The following is a 20,034-nucleotide window of genomic DNA, read 5'->3' on the forward strand; positions in this document are numbered from 1 at the left end:
TTAACGTGTACTGTTTTTAGAACAAGTGGTGTGTATCTTTTCCGAGTGCTAAGGTTCGACTGTTATTGTAGCCTACATCACAGCCGTTATTTATTGGGAGGAGAAGCGTAGTGGCTGTTAAAGAGACTGCTGTATCTGATGCATATTACATGTCTACCCTGATTTGACAAAACGTGCATTTCGGGATCCATGCCTGAAGCCGAAGTCAGTCGGTCTTCAAGCTTCTCCCTGCGAAAAAATTGAGGTCGGGGGGAGTGGGGAATCCACTTTCGAAGCTTGTGCCGGGTAACTCAGTCAATGACCTGAAGCCCTAGGAAACCCCGAATCAGGTCGTGAATTGCTTACTTGCTATAGAGGGGTGGGGAAAGTCAGGTTTTGGTCACTTTCAACAGAGACTTTGCTTCACCAAACTATCATGGTATTCTTCATGATTGTGAATTTTGGCAGCTGAATTCAGCTGCCTGCAACCCTGTGACACTTTGGCTGTGATCGAGGATGGCAAACGTTATTCATATTCACACTTTTCTTTTGTTGTCAACCATAGCTCCATTTAATAATATAAGAATTAAAACAACATTCCGGAATGTGCTTTAAAGTTCCTTGCCTTTTCAACTAACCTATAATTATTCTTCTGTTCAGGTCAGTGGCTAGTTTACTGACTTCATAGTAGACCCATAGTAACTACATTTTAGTGTAGTAAACTTTATTATTATCATCTAACTACGACATTTCTTCTCCATGCAGCTATGGACGTCACGTGATCTTTTCAATATGTCGATGACTTCCGTCTTCACGTTCCCAGGAACCGCGCCTTGCAATCACGTGACTTTCAGATCGAGTTGCCGTCTACCAATAGAAAATCACGTCATGTTCAATTCTGCCATTGAAATCGCAACTTTCCTTCTTCTAAACAAGGAACAGCGCACAGTTTTTAACAGTTGTATAATTTCCCCTCTCACCTCCCTGTTAAAAGCGCCATAGAGTATTGGGCTCACTGCGGCCGTGCTGCCGACCACAATGCTGTAAAGCACATACACAAGGCGCGGCGCGAAATATTGTCCACAAAACACTCCCATTAGATCAATGACGTAAAATGGAGTCCAAGAAAATGTGTATGCAAACACCATAGCAAACAATATTTTCGTGATTCTTATATCCCTGGCGGATATTCTGTTACCGCTGGCTAGTCCTGTCTCGGGACGCCTTAGTTGTGCGTTGTGCAGTTTCACTTTTTGGTAAATCTTGAAATACGAAAATGAGATGACGATGTATGGAAATTGAATATTGAAGAAACCAGTTAGAAATGCGTGGACCAGATTCAACTTTTCCACATCGAAAATACAGATTCCCTTGCCAGAATGGAACTCAAAACTGTTTCCAAGAAGGACGTATGACAAAGGAAAATTTGCCGCCAAGATCCACGACACAGCAATCGATATGTAAACGTTCCTTCTTGTAAAGTATCTCCGATGAAGGTTCGATTTGACCATGAGGAAGTATCGATTTATCGCTATTAAAGCCATGGCATAAATAGACCCGGTCGCTAGCATAGCTGTTGCAAAACCTACAAATTGGCAAGACCCATCACCAAATGTCCATTTTCCAGTGATAATCACGTTTGGAAGAAAAATCAATACGCAAAAAGATATTATCAACTCCAAGGCGCATAAAGAAACGATGAAATAGTTAGAGACAGTTCTAAGTGACGGAGTTTTGAATATTGCCAACGATACCAGGAAGTTGCCAGCCAGTCCGATCAGACCCACTAGAAGTACCACAGTGAATTCTATAAAGATCTCGGCTTTGCTTCTTGTTGCTAGCTGTAAAGCGAATTCTTCAGTCAAGTTCTGCTGAGTTTTATCACCCTTGCACATTTTAATTTGTTTCTCCTCCTGTATTTTAACGCGATCTGTTTGAAAAAAACAAAGTAAAGGTATAAGATTACTGCAAGTGACAAAATAACTTGAATTGCTTTTAAAATTTTACAACAAAACACAAAACAAGGCCAATATTGAAAACCACAAATTGTTGGTTCTTTCATAAAAATGAAAAAGCCTGGTAAAATTAAAGGCTTTTTACCTAACAAGTATTCTTGCATAAAGGGGTGCCGTTATCTAATCTCTTTCACATTTTTTTGGTTAGTAGTCATCACCAAAAGCGTAGTTTGGTCACCTTTGACAAAAAAAGCTCTCTGGGAACGACTGATCATCCATCAAAAGTTTGTCGTGTTTTGCGCAAGCTCTGTTGTGCGACTGTTTGAATGTAATTTGTTTTATCGCAAACGGTGGCCTATAAATTATAATCCTGATATAGCTAATACCCAGCCTAGTCCCTAGGCGTTCTCCTCCTATCTCGGGCGAGCGCGAGGTCCACGTAAGGGCCTGGGAACGGGTTGGCGTGTCATTCGGTGACGTCACGAAATTTCGCGCCAAATCGAGAAGCGGGAAGGGAACGCCTGGGTACTAGGCTGGCTAATACCTAGTTGGTCGGTTGTATAGTTGCAACTGAATACGGTATGAAAGCGAGGCAAATTTTTTCTTTGTATTGTCCCTCGCTTTCATGCTGCATTCGCTTCATTACGCACCAAATGTGGAAAGTCCCGGCCTGATGTGGGAAGTCGATATCCGAGTCTTAATTTCTTCCTTGTAGCGTAATGGCATACACTTGAATGCTCGCTTATCAATTGTTCGATATTGGAAGCGTTTCTTAAGCACAGCATAATGTCTTGGCATAATCAATTCATAATCAATTTAAATTCTCTTTGTCGATAAGCTTTCCCTCTGATAAAGGTGGCTCTGCTCGATTGTTTTGACTGCCGCGAACGCATTAAGAACATGCTCTTATCATGGTTTTGACCGGCGCTTGCTTCTAGTATTTGTTTTGTATTTTTTAAACTGTTTTAATAAAAACATGTTAGTATGGCGGATATCTTAGCGGAAGAGTTACAGAATACGTGTATAAAAAATGAACTAATGATGACAACGCATACGCTCTGCATTTTAAATAGTATTTTCTAAATTTGCTCCTTTAGGATAGATTTGCAAAATTGGCTTCGTAATATTGTACTTATTTCAAATTTTGGAACCCTCTTACGCTATCAAGTTAGGCTACGAAAACGATGAAGTGGTTCCTAAATTTAGCAAAAAAGTAGGTTCTCACCATTACAGAAAATAAAGTTTGGAAATTTTCTCCCTCTTTTTACGATCAACTTAATTAAGTAAACGAGAAGACTAAAATATGAAAATTATTCAGTTATACTGACTCTGAAATTATATATATGCCTTACTTGTGTGCTAATCAAGAAGGAACTAATTTAAAAAAAAAAAATGTTTAAAATACGGCTCTCGCTGGGACGTCAGTGTTTCAGTGATTCTCAATTTTTCAAATAATTATCATCTCCCCTATAACGCAGTCAAGGTGACAAAGATAGTCAAAAGCCTTTTCTAGTTCGCAGTTGAATGCGTTAATTCAAAGTCACTTGCAAATTGATTTCTTTTATCAAATGAATGACGAAGTTTCGAAATGTTGTTTACATTGTTGTTTGACCACCTTTCATGTTACGGAAAGTCAAAATCATGCATGCTCTATCGTAAGTTAACCCCTAATACAGAACCCCTTTAATTAAGAGACTTAGTTTTGTTTTTGGTTCCAGTTCAGTCTAAACAGAAGCCATTATAGTAATCAGAACAGGCTTATCCCCAATAAGAGTCAAATCCTGGTCCAAAGAGTGTTTGTTTTAAGCAAAATTCCGTCGCCTTTCTAATTGATTTTTTCCACTAAAGCACCATATAGAATTAATTAAAAAGCATATAAAATCAGGCTTGAGTTCTACGCTCCAAATTATTCTATATACGCGCGTTTGCATTGAGTCCGATCAGAAGAATTTCACATGATTTATTAGAGCACGGGATAATACAAAATGGTCCAAAATATATTCTGCCATCTCAAGTTGACATGCAGACCCGTTTTCCAAGATCGGAGGGCTTTGTCATTCCAAAAATTGCAAGCTTTATCTTGATCTATTTTGATGTTTCAATTTTAAGATCATACTTAAAACCATTTTACTTACCTTATCCTATTTCGCCTTCCGAAAATCCTTGTCGATTTCAGACGCGTGCTTTAATCAGTGAAATATATCCAAAGTGAATCGAACGCGTCCTCGCATTCAGCGTATTTAAAACTACTTGAATTGTATTTCTCCTCTGTACCTCCGTTTCTCGGGGCCTCATTAATTTTTGATCATTCAAAAGCTCAACAAATTTTAATTACGTGCTACAATCGTTTGACGTCGTAGTGATGCCTTGAACCAAAATAAAAATGATTAATTCGTAGTCCACTCTGCTTTCAAACACCTGTCACGAACGGCTATTATATTACATGACTGTTGCTAGCTTGACCAAATTAAAATGACAGTTAACAATGGTAATCAGAAAAGAAAAAAAAGAAGAAATCAGAAACGGATTTAAACGCCATGTACATGTCACTGAGCGATCCTTCTCTGGACAACACAACGATACAATTTTAAAACAAACCGATCCTTCAAAGAAATTGTTGCTCTTTCTATCTCTCGATTTGTTAATATCATCATTTATGATTTAATAAAATACTCATTGAGCAAAACCAGTGGGGCTTATGAAAATAATAACTTTGTTGAATCTATTTTTTGTATTGTTTACACACCATACCTTATGTTGTGCTTTATGAAATGAAAAAGAAAGTTAAAGAGTACTTTGAATACGTTCTTATAAGTGTTAATTCTTTACAGTTTTTTTTTCTTGAAAACGTTTGTACTACTCCATCTTTGTGTTTTTCCATTATTCCGTCTAAATATTTTTGGTAATTACATGAAATATGTTAAACGTCCGAATGTAAATTTATTCTGGTCTGTGATAATTTTATAATTTTGTGCCAGACCACCGGCACAAACCCTTTCAATACTATCATTGGTATAGAAATAGAGAAAATCGTTGGCAACTAAAACGGCGTTGAGCTTGTAATGAGAATCAAATCGGTGCTAAGAGTTTGACTTGAGAAACAAACTGTTCTTTTCTGTTAACATTTAGTTGACGTCTTTAAGCTGGCTTCTTCACTGTTTGCTCAATCAGAAATTGAGCCCGAGAGGTGGAGCTGTCAGGAGTAAAGCCAATGAATTACGCGTAATGTTATCTCCTGCTTGATTGGCTGAGAAACAACTAAACATATTTCGAAACCTTTATCGAGTCCTGGGTTACTTACCATTAATTTTAATTAACCAAAAATCCCGGAAATTTCGGTTGGAAAACAAAAGGAACTCAACAGTTATTGTCCGGAAAATCCGTTCGAAAATTGTGAACCACGTTTTAAGATACCGTATTTACTCGAATAAGCGCCGCGGCGCTCATTAAATTTTTCGCGCCTCGAATGCGGCGCTAAATCGAGGGCTGCGCTTATTTGAGGGCGGCGCTTATTTAAAATGTGGACGCAGCCAAGTTAAGAATCTTATCTTTTACAGTAATTGAAAATAGCGTCTTTTGATTGTCAGTATTCGTCTCTTGCTAAAGAAAGAAGTGGAGCTAGCTATCCTGGCAAAGTTAGAGGATTTCACAACATTTAGAGAACTACGTGTTGTAAGAATGTTGGATAGAAAACTAATGGGCAAGCAGTAAAACAATCACTTAGAACTGCAAAACATCGCCTTTGTTGTTTTAGAGTTGTTTTGTAGTGCTGTTTTAAGTTAAACGGAATTCCTCGAACGAGCACCGCATCGGTACTGCGCCTAGGTCTTTCCACAAGTTGCTCGAGATTTCCCCCCAAAAGTTGCCCGTAATTTCTCAAAAAGTTGCTCAAAAGTTGCTCCAAAAATCCAAAAAAGTTGCTTCTGATAATAAAAGTTGCTCGAAAGTTGGTCCAAAAAATCCAAAACGCTGCTTCTAATCACGAGAATTTCTCTAAATATATGCTAGTTTCTATTTGAGAGTAAGATTTCCAAGCAGTTTTATGCAATTTTACAGCAAAACAAGTATCTAAATAACAAATTAAGGGAAAAAATTTTAATTAAGGTCGCGCGGGACCCTTGCTCATTAATAAATTCATTAGCCAAATTTCTTGACGGAGTGCTATCTTGTAAAGCTTTAATTCACTACATTTTGAACATTGATTCCTCTAAAATTTAACAAGGATATTCGGAGATGATGGAATTATATCATGATTGTCCTTATACTGAGAGGTGATCGTTGTCTGTGATGTTACAAGCCCTTAAAAGTTTAACTGCAGATAATGCGATTTTGTGTCCAAGTTTTCAGCTAGCACAGCGCACCGAATTAAATGATTATATAGCCTAGTGATAAATCATAACCCCTTTTGTGCTATGGCTGGAACGAAATTTTCGATTTCAAAAACTGCTACAAGTTAATGGCTTCTAAGAGAGCAAAAATGTGAAATCTAAACTTTGAAACGTGCTATCTTCATTTTGAGAAGGAAATTTAAAAATTCGCTCTAGTCATAGCACAATAGAGTACATCAAGTTTATGTTCCCCGCGAATCAACTCTTGAAATTCTATGTCGGCGGAGAAAACTTGGACACAAAATTGCAGGTTTAGAGGCTTCCGAAGACCTTCCGAATCAATGTTTACAACAACGTGTGATATAATTATTCAAAGCTGTGAATCTAATTATGATAATTCCCTATGTTCCAGCGCACGTGGCACAAAGCTGAGAACAATTACTAGTAATTACTTGTACAAAAGAGTTTAAAAACAAACATTCTCATGAATATTTCGTTTGTTGTCGGCTTCAGTCGTCCGGCAGTTCGTGCATACTCTTTAAATAAATACATACTAATGACTGCAAGGGTCCTGCGCGACCTTAACAAGGATTTCTTTAACTGAGAAAAATCGTGAAGATATCAATGACGTCATGTTTGCTGACGAGTTTTGTAATGTTTTAATGCAAAATGAGCCGAAAGTTGAAATGTCTTCAGAGGTTCCTCGAAAGTCTTCGGCAAACTTCGTAAATCTTCGGAAACGTTCGTATTGCCTTTGAACAACACTCGGATAATCTTCGGAGATCTTTGGTCTGGAAATTGCTCAAAATGCAAGTTGCTCGAGAGGAAAAAAGTTGCTCGAAGGGGAAAAAGTTGCTCGAGAGGAAAAAAGTTGCTCGAAGGGGACATACGCAGCTTGGATTTACGCCATGATGAACTACCAGCACAACGTTCTCTAGGAGTCTTTTGGGATTTGGAGAGAGACGTATTTACGTACAAGGTATCGACGCCTGACAGACCCTTCACCCGTCGCGGAGTCTTATCACTGGTGAACTCAATCTATGACTCTTTGGGTCTAGCTGCGCCGGTCTTGTTGGAGGGCAGATTACTTCTTCAAGAGCTAGTAGCCATGGGCAAGAATACGACTGCCACTGCACCTCTAGGCTGGGATGACCCACTTCCAGAGGGTCCTGCGAACAGATGGAGGAGCTGGAGAGATGCTCTCCCAGACTTGGAGAAAGTCCATGTGCGACGATGTTATCACCCGAGAGAATTCGGACCAATCACCAGAGCCGAAATCCATGCATTCTCAGATGCAAGTCAGCGAGCAATTGGAGTAGCCGTTTACCTCCGCCTGTTCAACGCCAGGCAGGAAGTGGCCGTATCCCTCGTATTTGGCCAGGCGAAGGTAGCGCCTATCAACCCCGTGAGCATTCCACGTCTCGAACTCTGTGGTGCCGTACTGGCAGCTCAAGCCGAAGACAAAGTTGCAAAGGAGTTAGATATGGCAGTATCGGAAGTGGTGTTCTACACCGACTCGAGGGTTGTCCTCGGTTATATTCGCAACGAAAGCAGAAGGTTCTATGTCTACGTTGCAAACCGCGTAGAGATCATACGCAAGATATCTAGCCCAGACCAGTGGAGGTACGTGGAAAGCAGCAACAACCCCGCTAACCTGGCGACACGCGGCCTACAGGCGAAAGACCTGACAGAATCGGGTTGGCTTAGCGGACCCGCCTTTTTAAGAAACGCGAAAGGCATCGCCCCAGTACTCGACGCCAATCACGTTTCCATTAGCGCAGATGATCCAGAGGTACGCAAGGAGGTCAAGACCTGTGTAACTAAACGACAGGAATCCGGTACACTTCACAAAGGAGTTTTCGAGACGTTTTCGTCCTGGCAATCACTCAGGCGCGCCATTGCAGTCCTTATTGCCAAAGTTAGGCGATTCAAGCGGAGGAACAAAGCAGACATAGCATCTCAACGTGAGCCAGACCAGCGATTGTCACCAGAAGTAGTAACCCAGGCCACTAATATCATTATTAAGGCAGTCCAGCACGAAGGCTTTAAGGATGATCTTCGCACCCTAACAGAATCTGCAGCACAGAGTGGAGATGACCGTAACGGTGTTAAAGAAAGAAAAAGGTCACTGAAGAAATCCCATCTCTATCGACTGGACCCCTACGTTGCCGACGCCGGAGTATCGAGAGTTGGCGGTCGTCTCCGCCAGACTAACCTCAGTTCAAAGGAGAAGCATCCAGTACTTCTACCAAAGGGACACCATGTTTCAAAGCTGCTGCTACGTCACTACCACGAAGAAGTCCATCATCAAGGCCGGCAAATCACCCATGGAGCCCTTAGGAACGCTGGATACTGGCTGGTGGGCGGCCATGGAGCCGTTGCAAGTCTAATTGGTTCCTGCGTGACATGTAGGAAACTCCGAGGTTCTATGCTAGAGCAGCGCATGGCAGACCTGCCACCGGATAGAGCAGAGCCTGGACCACCTTTCACAAATGTAGGGTTCGATGTGTTTGGGCCATGGACGGTGCAGACCAGGCTAGGAGAGCACGAGGAGGAGTCGCAAACGCAAAGCGCTGGGGTCTTGTCTTTACATGCTTGGCCAGTAGAGCGATCCACATCGAGTTGTTAGAGACAATGGACGCCAGTTTATTTCTCTGTGCCCTAAGGCGTTTCCTTGCCATACGGGGACCTGCATTACGCCTGAGATGCGACAGGGGGACCAACTTCGTCGGCGCAAAGACGGAGGTTGATGAAGCCTTAGCGAACATGGAAACGGAGTCTATTGCTAAGTATCTTTCAGACCAAGGTTGCGAGTGGTTATTCAATCCCCCCCCCCCCCCCCATGCATCCCACTTTGGCGGCGCTTGGGAGCGTCAGGCGCATTCTAGATGCCATGCTGTTGGAGCTAGGGACAAGACAACTGACCCACGAGCTGTTGAATACCTTAATGTCAGAGGTTGCAGCGATAGTGAACGCCCGACCAATCACAGCCATACCGTCGGACGTCGACGAACCTCAACCATTGACACCAGCAATGTTGCTCACGCAAAAATCGCGCCCACTCGGCCCCCTTCCTGGAAGCTTCACGGCACAGGACCTCTACGCCAGACGACGGTGGAGAAGGATCCAATACCTTGCAGATCAGTTTTGGACCAGATGGAGGCGGGAGTACGTCCACAACCTGCAAGCTAGGACAAAGTGGAACCAGGAGCGTCGGAATTTAACGGACGGAGACATCGTGACGATGAAGGACGATCAAGCCCATCGGAATAACTGGCCTCTCGGCAAGGTGGTGGGTGCAGTCAAAGACAAAGACGGGAGAGTGAGGAAGGCAGCAGTGATGGTCTACAGAGACGGACAGAAGAAGGTGTACGAGCGACCAATCAGTAACCTCGTGCTGTTAGTTGCCTCTGACGATCCGTTCGCTTAAACGAATAAGCCAAGATTCAACGACTAAAGTAAAGACAAGGATCCACGAGGATCCTTGGGCGAGGAGTGTGGCGTTACTCACGCTAATTTCCGGACTTGACTTTTACCAGTTAATGTTATTAATCAGTTACTATGTTATCGGATCATCTTTGTAATTCAACTTAGGTACGCCCTCGATCAATCTCGTAAAGTGATTTATCCTTCGTTCTGTCGTAATTTTCGTGTGTTTTGGAGTGTTTATCGGAGTATTTCTCTTGGAGTTTGGAGTAGGACTGTGTAAGTTTGATTTCCTGTGATTTTTCCTTTTGATTTTTTCTATTGTTGTACCTTATCCTGATCGCATCTCTATGTTGTAATTGTAGTTTTTCACCGCGTGCCACGAAAGTAAGAGAATAAAGGCAGTGTTAAAGTTAAAGCAAGAATCGTGGTTCTTGGTTGAAGCGGCGTTTGACCCCTTTTCAAGTTTTAAGACCCCATTTTTCCTGCCCATCATATCCATTGCCACACTACTTTTTGACAATTTTCATGATTAGTACAGTACGTTTTAGCAAGGCCAGGCAATCTTCATTGCATTTTCAAGTAGCACTAAAACATGGTGACACTGCCCCTTTAATTCACCTTGTGGACTGGTTCCAAAAGTCGTTTTTGGGTTGTAATCTATGCATGGGCGGCTTGGTTCATTTTTTCTCTTTTGTCGCCCATATGGCATTATTTTAATTACTTTCAACTCAGTTATAAGCTAAGAACTAAGGGTCTTATACTTGCCTATGTGTCTTGTTCCAAAGCCATTTATGGGTAAAAATCTATGCATGAAAAGCATACAACTTTTCTTGTATTGACACCCATAGCTCCATTTATAATATAAGCTTAACAACTAAAACCAGATTCCGAAACGTAACAGTCATCGTATCTTCCAGAATTTGCAATGCGCTTAAAAGTTTCTTGCCTTTTCAACTAACCTATTTTAATTTCTCTGCTCAAGTCAGTATCAGCGCTTGTTTACTGACTTCATTGTAAAATACATTTCAGTGACACCTATTCTCCATTCAGTTTTGCATGTCTCGTTATTTTTTCCGTCTTCACTATTCTGAGAAACCGCGCCTTGCACATCACGTGACTCTCAGATCGACTTGTCGTGACCAATAGAAATTCAGGTCATGTTAAATTCTGCCATAGTAGTTGCAACTTTTCGTCGTCTGAACAAAGAACAGCGCAGAGTTAACAGTTGTATAATTTCCCCTCTCACCTCCCTGTTAAAAGCGCCATAGAGTATTGGGCTCACTGCGGCCGTGCTTCCGACCACAATGCTGTAAAGCACATACACAAGGCGCGGCGCGAAATATTGTCCACAAAAAACTCCCATGAGATCAATGACATAGAATGGAGTCCAAGATAGCGTGTATGCAAACACCATAGCAAAGAGTATTTTCGTGATTCTTATATCCCTGGCGGATATTCTGTTACCGCTGGCTAGTCCTGTCTCGGGGCGCCTCAGTTGCGCGTTATGTATTTTCACTTTTTGGTAAATTTTGAAATACGAAAATGAGATGACGATGTATGGAAGTTGAATATTGAAGAAACCAGTTGGAATTGCGTGAACCAGATTCAACTTTTCCACATCGAAAATACAGATTCCCTTGCCGGAATGGAACTCAAAACTGTTTCCAAGAAGGACGTATGACAAAGGAAAATTTGCCGCCAAGATCCACGACACAGCGATCGATATGTAAACGTTCCTTCTTGTAAAGTATCTCCGATGAAGGTTCGATTTGACCATGAGGAAGTATCGATTTATCGCTATTAAAGCCATGGCATAAATAGACCCGGTCGCTAGCATAGCCGTTGCAAAACCTACAAATTGGCAAGACTCGTCACCAAATGTCCATTTTCCAGTGATAACCACGTTTGGAAGAAAAATCAATACGCAAAAAGATATTATCAACTCGAAGGCGCATAAAGAAACGATGAAATAGTTAGAGACAGTTCTAAGCGAAGGAGTTTTGGATATGGCCAACGATACCAGGAAGTTGCCAGCCAGTCCGATCAGACCCACTAGAAGTACCACAGTGAATTCTATAAAGATCTCGGCTTTGCTTCTTGTTGCTAGTTGTAAAGCGAATTCTTCAGTCAAGTTCTGCTGAGTTTTATCACCCTTGCACATTTTAATTTGTTTCTCCTCCTGTATTTTAACGCGATCTGTTTGAAAAAAGCAAAGTAAAGGTATAAGATTACTGTAAGTGACAAAATAACTTGAATTGCTGTAGGAGCATATTTTGGGATTATTTTAAAAATATATTTCTTAATACGCGCTCGAGCGTTAAGATTATTTATTTATCTGCGGAAAACAAGAATTTCAATTATGAGTCAAGTGTGAGCTCGCGTTTGAACTAGGTGAGAACTGACTCACGTCGCAGATTGCTTTAAGATTATCCTTCAGCTTTATCTACTTTTCCGTAGCTACTGAATGGTTGCTCATAAATGTAGCTTGTTAAAAGGAATCCTTGTTTCGACCTTTTACTTCATCTTTAACTTTAAAAATAATTTCGGTTAACCGCTACTGTACACTTTAAGACTTAGGAAACACGAACACTTAGCTTTAGAAAAGATATTTATCAAGCTTAAAATCTGCTTTCTATTGTAGCTTATTGTAAAACTTATTGCTTTCCGCAAGAGGTGTTTTCAGCGGCGATAATGCAAGATAACTAATTTTGCCGAAACGAACTATTTGATTAAGTTGCGGAATCGTTCGCACTTTTACAGCTCAACCTCGCATATTGATAAGTTCTACAGTTCTCATTAAAAACTAAATTCGCTCGCAAGAGTTTACACCTTCGAGTTTTCGTGTTCGCAGGTGATTTGCTTTTTGCTGAATTTCATATAGATTTTCGTTAGTAAACTAAAATATTTTAACAACACTAGCTTCGTTGAGTTACTAGCTTTCGATCTAGCCGATTGTTTTTCTGTAAGGAATTTTAGTTCCTAAGATATTTCTTACTTTGCAAAAATTTTCACTAACAAAGGAAACATTACATCATTTCGGTTTCCTTTGCTCTCGGAAGTTAGAACATCTGAAAACACCTTACTTTCGCATATGAATAGCACGGAAACTTGTGAAAAGTAATTTATTTTAGTATTTTCCTTTAAATAGAGCTGCCTTGTAGCTCTCGATGATTCATAATCAGTAACAATCAGAGTCATAACCAGAGATGTAATAAGAAACAACACACGACGAATGACTCTGGACACTCTCAACTACGCTAAAGTGAGAACTTGTAGCAGAAGTACAACCCAGAATTAAACGCTGTTAACCGAAGACCTTTGGCTCTTTCATCTTACTTAATCTGTCCCGCTACAGATCTGGTTGGAGAACTCCGCGGTAGACGACCTCCGGTACCTCCCGCAACGAGCAATCCTCCTCTCGACTACAAGCACATCAGCAGAACGTCAAGAAAATCGTACAACAACAATAAAAGATGGTTAGTACCTTTCCCGAAACGAAACTGCAGGATGCTGTGAGTACAAAACTGAACTGTGTAATCATGGTATAGAAAATTCAAGCCAGAAAAAAAAAACTTAAAAAAAAAATAGAAAAAATAAGACAGTATAGATTTTGTTTCGTTAAGTAGTACTACCTTTTCTGCCAAATGTTCAAGTCATAGCGTGCGTTTAGCGAGATTAATTAATAACAGAATGCCTACGAAGTTTCATATGATGTTGTTTCAATGCTCTTTTCAACGCCTGCATGCCTGTTTAGTTATCTTTATTTCTTTTCTATTTTCGTCTTTTCTTTCGAGTACCAAACTGTTTTTCAAACAAAAATCCGAAATCGCTTACGCAAGCTGTTAAGTAGTCAAGGAACATTTCGGCTAAGAATTGTTAGATTCGGAAAGCATGGCCGTGAGTTACGAAGAGTTCGAATTAGATGGTATTCCGATACCTTATTTTTCCGGTGACTCGGACGAAGATGTCAAACAATTTTTGTGGCAGTTTAATGGGGTTACAAATTTTTATCAGTTTTCCGACGCACAGAAAGCCGAGCTGTTACCGTTATTGTTAACAGGGAATGCGAAAGTATGGAGAAATTCAATTGCTGATTTAGACACAATGACTTTCGAACAGCTTTGCAAAGCGCTCGTTGAACAGTTTCATACAGAAGCAGATATTTTGCTGTTGGAGCAGAAGCTTTCAAATAGGAAACAGCTACCTGGTGAAACTGTAGTGCAGTTTGCATGTGAGATTCGAAAGCTCTGTCTGCGCCTGGATATATCAAATGATCGGACTATGAGGCTTTATTTTGTAAACGGCCTGCGACCAGAATTAAAACGTTATGTCTTTCTACAGCAACCAAAAACCTTTTCAGAGGCAGAATCACTCGCCAGATTAAAAGAGGCGCTACCCGAAGAAAGGCCAGTAGACAGTACAATTGAAATTCTTAGGGCAATCGCACAATTACCGCAAAATGCTACAGGCATCCAATCAGAAGTAACAGCTTATGATCCAACACCTTACAATAACAGCAATGATAATAGAGGACCAATTTTTCAGAATGATAAACCCCTCGGCAGGGAAGAGGTTGGTCAAATAGTTGCTCAGGAGATACACAATATACAAGAAGAGAGTATTCAAAATTACAGAAGCATAAAAACTTTTAATAACAGGCTGATTTGTAATTATTGTGGGAAACAAGGTCATGTTTCTTCTGTCTGTTGGAAACGTCAATATGACGAGCAAAGTAGCTATTCCAGAACTAGGCCATCTCAAAACAGGCAATACGACACAAACACAAGGCGCTCGCATCCAGTAGAACGGCACAGGCGCAAGGAAAGGGTAAACGTGAAAATAACACCAACTCGGCACATGTTGTCCAATCATACAAAACTAGAAAATTTAGATAAAAATGTGTCAAGTGAAACTGAACAAAAGATCGTTGACTTAAATGCTTCCATCGAGGAAGAGAAAAACATTTTGCTTGTGGACAAAGAGAGAAAAACTTGTTCTAGTACGACTACAGACAATAATATTGAGGCAAATATAACAAACAATGAACAAATGAATGGCGAAAAAGGCTCCTTTCATCATGAAGTTGAAATTGTGGAAAAGATTAAATCAGAAAACTCAGACACATTTAAGCTTATAGACGATGAACAAAAGGAAATCTGGTTTCTAGAGAATAATGAAATAAATGAAATAGAGATATCAAAGGAAAATTTTTCAGAAGATTCAGCAGATCATGATGAAGTCGAAGCTAACTTAAAAGAGAGCCATGAAGATTACATACAAATTGAAGAACAGACATTAGATTTCGTAGTGGTACACCCTCTGCAAGTTCAGATTTACGAAACGAGCCAAATCCTATATGAAGACCATGAAGTTTATTGTCGACAAATATCACTAGAGACAGCAGACACAGGAAAAAATGAATTTATTACAGAAGGCAACAGTAATCGCAGTATTCAGCAAATTGGTGCCAAAGATGTTTTGTCTCACGATGTAAAAGGATTAACGTCGTTATGCCTAAATTCCTTGAAATTCATTCATTTCTTTATTTTCTTCATGTTAAAATTCATGAAGGTGTTTCCACCACCTTACACATTCAGGATACCCCGAAAACGGAAACCACCTGATAAATTTTATTCAGCTGACTTCTCAGTTTGGGCTTAAAGACTTGTTTGAATGTCTCCAGGGTGTTTGCTTACTCGAAAGAAATAACGAAGGCAACAGATACACTCTCGGAAATTTTTCAGGCTTGAATCGTGGCCCGAATTGACGAGACAGAGCATCAGGATAAGCATCATGATAATATGACTTAGCATTCTTATGATGCATGATATGATCATGATGACATTTTCCAATATAAGTTTTTCGTATTTTAAAATTATTTAGTGAAAGTAGTTACCTTCAGTCTAGCTAGTTCTATAAACACTCAACTGGCTTGATTTTCTCATAACCTTGATATTAAACTCACTTTACCGCCACGGATGTCAACCAAGTAGACTCACACCCTCTCAAGCTAACAAGAACAAGACGCGCACATTCCCTACGCCACACAGTGGAACACTTAGTGAACTGAGTTCAGCTCATTATCTAGGGGCAAACAAATCATTGGCACAAGACGCACAAAAGACACAAATCATGATGGAAAAACGCATACGATGGTGAGGCTCTATGATTCCTAGCCTCTTGACGCACATTTGTCTCAAACAGCACTCTTGAAGCGTAACGTTATTGATTTGAGGAAACAACAAGCTTCTCCAAGAAACACGAAGAAGCACTGCAGAGCAATACAAGTGACAATAGTTTTCGCAACTAGAAATTTCTTCACATCCATGAAAACAAGCTTGTCGACATTGAAAGTGCGAAAACAGTGCCTGTCTGCCTGAATCAGAGCGACCAGCCACTAATTTTGAGGTGTGCATCAATCATCATTGGAGCCATAATGAAGAATCTCATGGACTATCAAGTGAACAAGAACCTTCCAGCTGAACTTTGTAACACTTAACTTTTACTACCTTCAACTAAATTATTGTATTAATGATCATTTATTTATTATTCACTATGTGGTAGTTTAGACGTAATCGTATGTTTTTGATTATTTTAGTCGCCGGGAGGCGACTTACTTAAAAAGGGGAATAATATGTAGGAGCATATTTTGGGATTATTTTAAAAATATATTTCTTAATACGGGCTTGAGCGTTAAGATTATTTATTTATCTGCGGAAAACAAGAATTTCAATTATGAGTCAAGTGTGAGCTCGCGTTTGAACTAGGTGAGAACTGACTCACGTCGCAGATTGCTTTAAGATTATCCTTCAGCTTTATCTACTTTTCCGTAGCTACTGAATGGTTGCTCATAAATGTAGCTTGTTAAAAGGAATCCTTGTTTCGACCTTTTACTTCATCTTTAACTTTAAAAATAATTTCGGTTAACCGCTACTGTACACTTTAAGACTTAGGAAACACGAACACTTAGCTTTAGAAAAGATATTTATCAAGCTTAAAATCTGCTTTCTATTGTAGCTTATTGTAAAACTTATTGCTTTCCGCAAGAGGTGTTTTCAGCGGCGATAATGCAAGATAACTAATTTTGCCGAAACGAACTATTTGATTAAGTTGCGGAATCGTTCGCACTTTTACAGCTCAACCTCGCATATTGATAAGTTCTACAGTTCTCATTAAAAACTAAATTCGCTCGCAAGAGTTTACACCTTCGAGTTTTCGTGTTCGCAGGTGATTTGCTTTTTGCTGAATTTCATATAGATTTTCGTTAGTAAACTAAAATATTTTAACAACACTAGCTTCGTTGAGTTACTAGCTTTCGATCTAGCCGATTGTTTTTCTGTAAGGAATTTTAGTTCCTAAGATATTTCTTACTTTGCAAAAATTTTCACTAACAAAGGAAACATTACATCATTTCGGTTTCCTTTGCTCTCGGAAGTTAGAACATCTGAAAACACCTTACTTTCGCATATGAATAGCACGGAAACTTGTGAAAAGTAATTTATTTTAGTATTTTCCTTTAAATAGAGCTGCCTTGTAGCTCTCGATGATTCATAATCAGTAACAATCAGAGTCATAACCAGAGATGTAATAAGAAACAACACACGACGAATGACTCTGGACACTTTCAACTACGCTAAAGTGAGAACTTGTAGCAGAAGTACAACCCAGAATTAAACGCTGTTAACCGAAGACCTTTGGCTCTTTCATCTTACTTAATCTGTCCCGCTACATTGCTTTTAAAATTTTACAACAAAACACAAAACAAGGCCAATATTGAAAACCACAAATTGTTGGTTCTTTCATAAAAATGAAAAAGCCTGGTAAAATTAAAGGCTTTTTTACCTAACAAGTATTCTTGATTAAAGGGGTGCCGTTATCCAATCTCTTTCACATTTTTTTTGGTTAGTAGTCATCACCAAAAGCCGAGTAGGTTGGTCACCTTTGACAAAAAAAGCTCTCTGAGAACGACTGATCATCCATCAAAAGTTTGTCGCGTTTTGCGCAAACTCTGTTTTGCGACTGTTTGAATGTAATTTGTTTTTTCGCAAAAGGTGGCCTATAAATTATAATCCTGATATAGCTAATACCTAGTTGGTCGGTTGTATAGTTGCAACTGAATACGGTATGAAAGCGAGGCAAATTTTTCTTTGTATTGTCCCTCGCTTTCATGCTGCATTCGCTTCATTACGCACCAAATGTGGAAAGTCCCGGCCTGATGTGGGAAGTCGATATCCGAGTCTTAATTTCTTCCTTGTAGCGTAATGGCATACACCAGGAGCCAATTGTTCGATATTGGAAGCGTTTCTCAAGCACCGCATAATGTCTTGGCATAATCAATTCATAATCAATTTAAATTCTCTTTGTCGATAAGCTTTCCCTCTGATAAAGGTGGCTCTGCTCGATTGTTTTGACTGCCGCGAACGCATTAAGAACATGCTCTTATCATGGTTTTGGCCGGCGCTTGCTTTTAGAATTTGTTTTGTATTTTTAAACTGTTTTAATAAAAACATGTTAGTATGGCGGATATCTTAGCGGAAGAGTTACAGAATACGTGTATAAAAAATGAACTAATGATGACAACGCATACGCTCTGCATTTTAAATAGTATTTTCTAAATTTGCTCCTTTACGATAGATTTGCAAAATTGGCTTCGCAATATTGTACTTATTTCAAATTTTGGAACCCTCTTACGCTATCAAGTTAGGCTACGAAAACGATGAAGTGGCTCCTAAATTTAGCAAAAAAGTAGGTTGTCACCATTACAGAAAATAAAGTTTGGAAATTTTCTCCCTCTTTTTACGATCAACTTAATTAAGTAAACGAGAAGACTAAAATATGAAAATTATTCATAATCAACTACAACCAGAAAAGGACAGTTATACTGACTCTGAAATTATATACATGCCTTACTTGTGTGCTAATCAAGACGGAACGAATTTTTTAAAAAAAATGTTTTAAATACGTTTCTCGCTGGGACGTCAGTGTTTCAGTGATTCTCAATTTTTCAAATAATTATCCTCTCCCCTATAACGCAGTCAAGGTGACAAAGATAGTCAAAAGCCTTTTCTAGTTCGCAGTTGAAAGCGTTAATTCAAAGTCACTTGCAAATTGATTTCTTTTATCAAATGAATGACGAAATTTTGAAATGTTGTTTACGTTGTTGTTTGACCACCTTTCATGTTACGGAAAGTCAAAATCATGCATGCTCTATCGTAAGTTAACCCCTAATACAGAACCCCTTTTATTAGAGACTTAGGTTTGTTTTTGGTTCCAGTTCAGTCTAAACAGAAGCCATTATAGTAATCAGAATAGGCTTATCCCCAATAAGAGTTAAATCCTGGTCCAAAGAGTGTTTGTTTTAAGCAAAATTCCGTCGCCTTTCTAATTGATTTTTTCCACTAAAGCACCATATAGAATTAATTAAAAAGCATATAAAATCAGGCTTGAGTTCTACGCTCCAAATTATTCTATATACGCACGTTTGCATTGAGTCCGATCAGAAGAATTTCTCATGATTTATTAGAGTACGGGATAATTCAAAATGGTCCAAAATATATTCTGCCATCTCAAGTTGACATGCAGACCCGTTTTCCGGGATCGGAGGGCTTTGTCATTCCAAAAATTGCAAGCTTAATCTTGATCTATTTTGATGTTTCAATTTTAAGATCATCACTTAAAACCATTTTACTTACCTTATCCTATTTCGCCTTCCGAAAATCCTTGTCGATTTCAGACGCGTGCTTTAATCAGTGAAATATATCCAAAGTGAATCGAACGCGTCCTCGCATTCAGCGTATTTAAAACTACTTGAATTGTATTTCTCCTCTGTACCTCCGTTTCTCGGGGCCTCATTAATTTTTGATCATTGAAAAGCTCAACAAATTTTAATTACGTGCTATAATCGTTTGACGTCGTAGTGATGCCTTGAACCAAAATAAAAATGATTAATTCGTAGTCCACTCTGCTTTCAAACACCTGTCACGAACGGCTATTATATTACATGACTGTTGCTAGCTTGACCAAATTAAAATGACAGTTAACAATGGTAATCAGAAAAGAAAAAAAAGAAGAAATCAGAAACGGATTTAAACGCCATGTACATGTCACTGAGCGATCCTTCTCTGGACAACACAACGATACAATTTTAAAACAAACCGATCCTTCAAAGAAATTGTTGCTCTTTCTACTTTTCGTTTTGTTAATATCGTCATTTATAATTTAATATTACTCATTGAGCAAAACCAGTGGGGCTTATGAAAATAATAAATTTGTTGAATCTATATTTTGTGTTGTTTACACACCATACCTTGTGTTGTGCTTTATAAAATGAAAAGGAGTACTTT

At 39.4% G+C, this 20,034-nt stretch overlaps 5 protein-coding genes across 5 annotated transcripts in view; 3 read left to right on the forward strand and 2 right to left on the reverse strand.

Moving 5' to 3' along the window:
• The window catches only part of LOC144653604 (NTF2-related export protein 2-like), a 218,990-nt gene that overhangs the window by 17,963 nt on the left and 180,993 nt on the right, over window positions 1-20,034 (forward strand). The gene's annotated exons all lie outside the window — the stretch shown is intronic.
• LOC144654820 (octopamine receptor beta-1R-like) lies at window positions 45-4,346 on the reverse strand. Its single transcript, XM_078515039.1, has 2 exons — window positions 4,070-4,346; window positions 45-1,909 (listed from the first exon to the last, which is right to left on the reverse strand). Exon 2 carries the CDS (start codon window positions 1,872-1,874, stop codon window positions 861-863), a length of 1,014 nt encoding a protein of 337 aa, XP_078371165.1. The 5' UTR covers window positions 1,875-1,909; window positions 4,070-4,346; the 3' UTR covers window positions 45-860.
• On the forward strand, window positions 7,371-8,891 carry LOC144655088 (uncharacterized). Its single transcript, XM_078515306.1, has one exon. It carries the CDS (start codon window positions 7,371-7,373, stop codon window positions 8,889-8,891), a length of 1,521 nt encoding a protein of 506 aa, XP_078371432.1.
• LOC144655089 (uncharacterized) lies at window positions 9,156-9,692 on the forward strand. The gene has a single exon (XM_078515307.1). It carries the CDS (start codon window positions 9,156-9,158, stop codon window positions 9,690-9,692), a length of 537 nt encoding a protein of 178 aa, XP_078371433.1.
• LOC144654821 (octopamine receptor beta-1R-like) lies at window positions 10,305-19,609 on the reverse strand. The gene is made up of 2 exons (XM_078515041.1): window positions 19,384-19,609; window positions 10,305-11,887 (listed from the first exon to the last, which is right to left on the reverse strand). Exon 2 carries the CDS (start codon window positions 11,850-11,852, stop codon window positions 10,842-10,844), a length of 1,011 nt encoding a protein of 336 aa, XP_078371167.1. The 5' UTR covers window positions 11,853-11,887; window positions 19,384-19,609; the 3' UTR covers window positions 10,305-10,841.

The sequence above is a fragment of the Oculina patagonica genome, chromosome 5, assembly GCF_052425735.1.
Source record: "Oculina patagonica isolate OP01 chromosome 5, crgOcupat, whole genome shotgun sequence".
Classification (NCBI taxonomy): Eukaryota; Metazoa; Cnidaria; class Anthozoa; order Scleractinia; family Oculinidae; genus Oculina; species Oculina patagonica.

Excerpts from the sequence above, each read along its gene's own strand:
- LOC144654820 (XM_078515039.1), bottom strand. The coding sequence starts at position 1,874 with ATGTGCAAGGGTGATAAAACTCAGCAGAACTTGACTGAAGAATTCGCT.
- LOC144655088 (XM_078515306.1), top strand. The coding sequence starts at position 7,371 with ATGGGCAAGAATACGACTGCCACTGCACCTCTAGGCTGGGATGACCCA.
- LOC144655089 (XM_078515307.1), top strand. The coding sequence starts at position 9,156 with ATGCTGTTGGAGCTAGGGACAAGACAACTGACCCACGAGCTGTTGAAT.
- LOC144654821 (XM_078515041.1), bottom strand. The coding sequence starts at position 11,852 with ATGTGCAAGGGTGATAAAACTCAGCAGAACTTGACTGAAGAATTCGCT.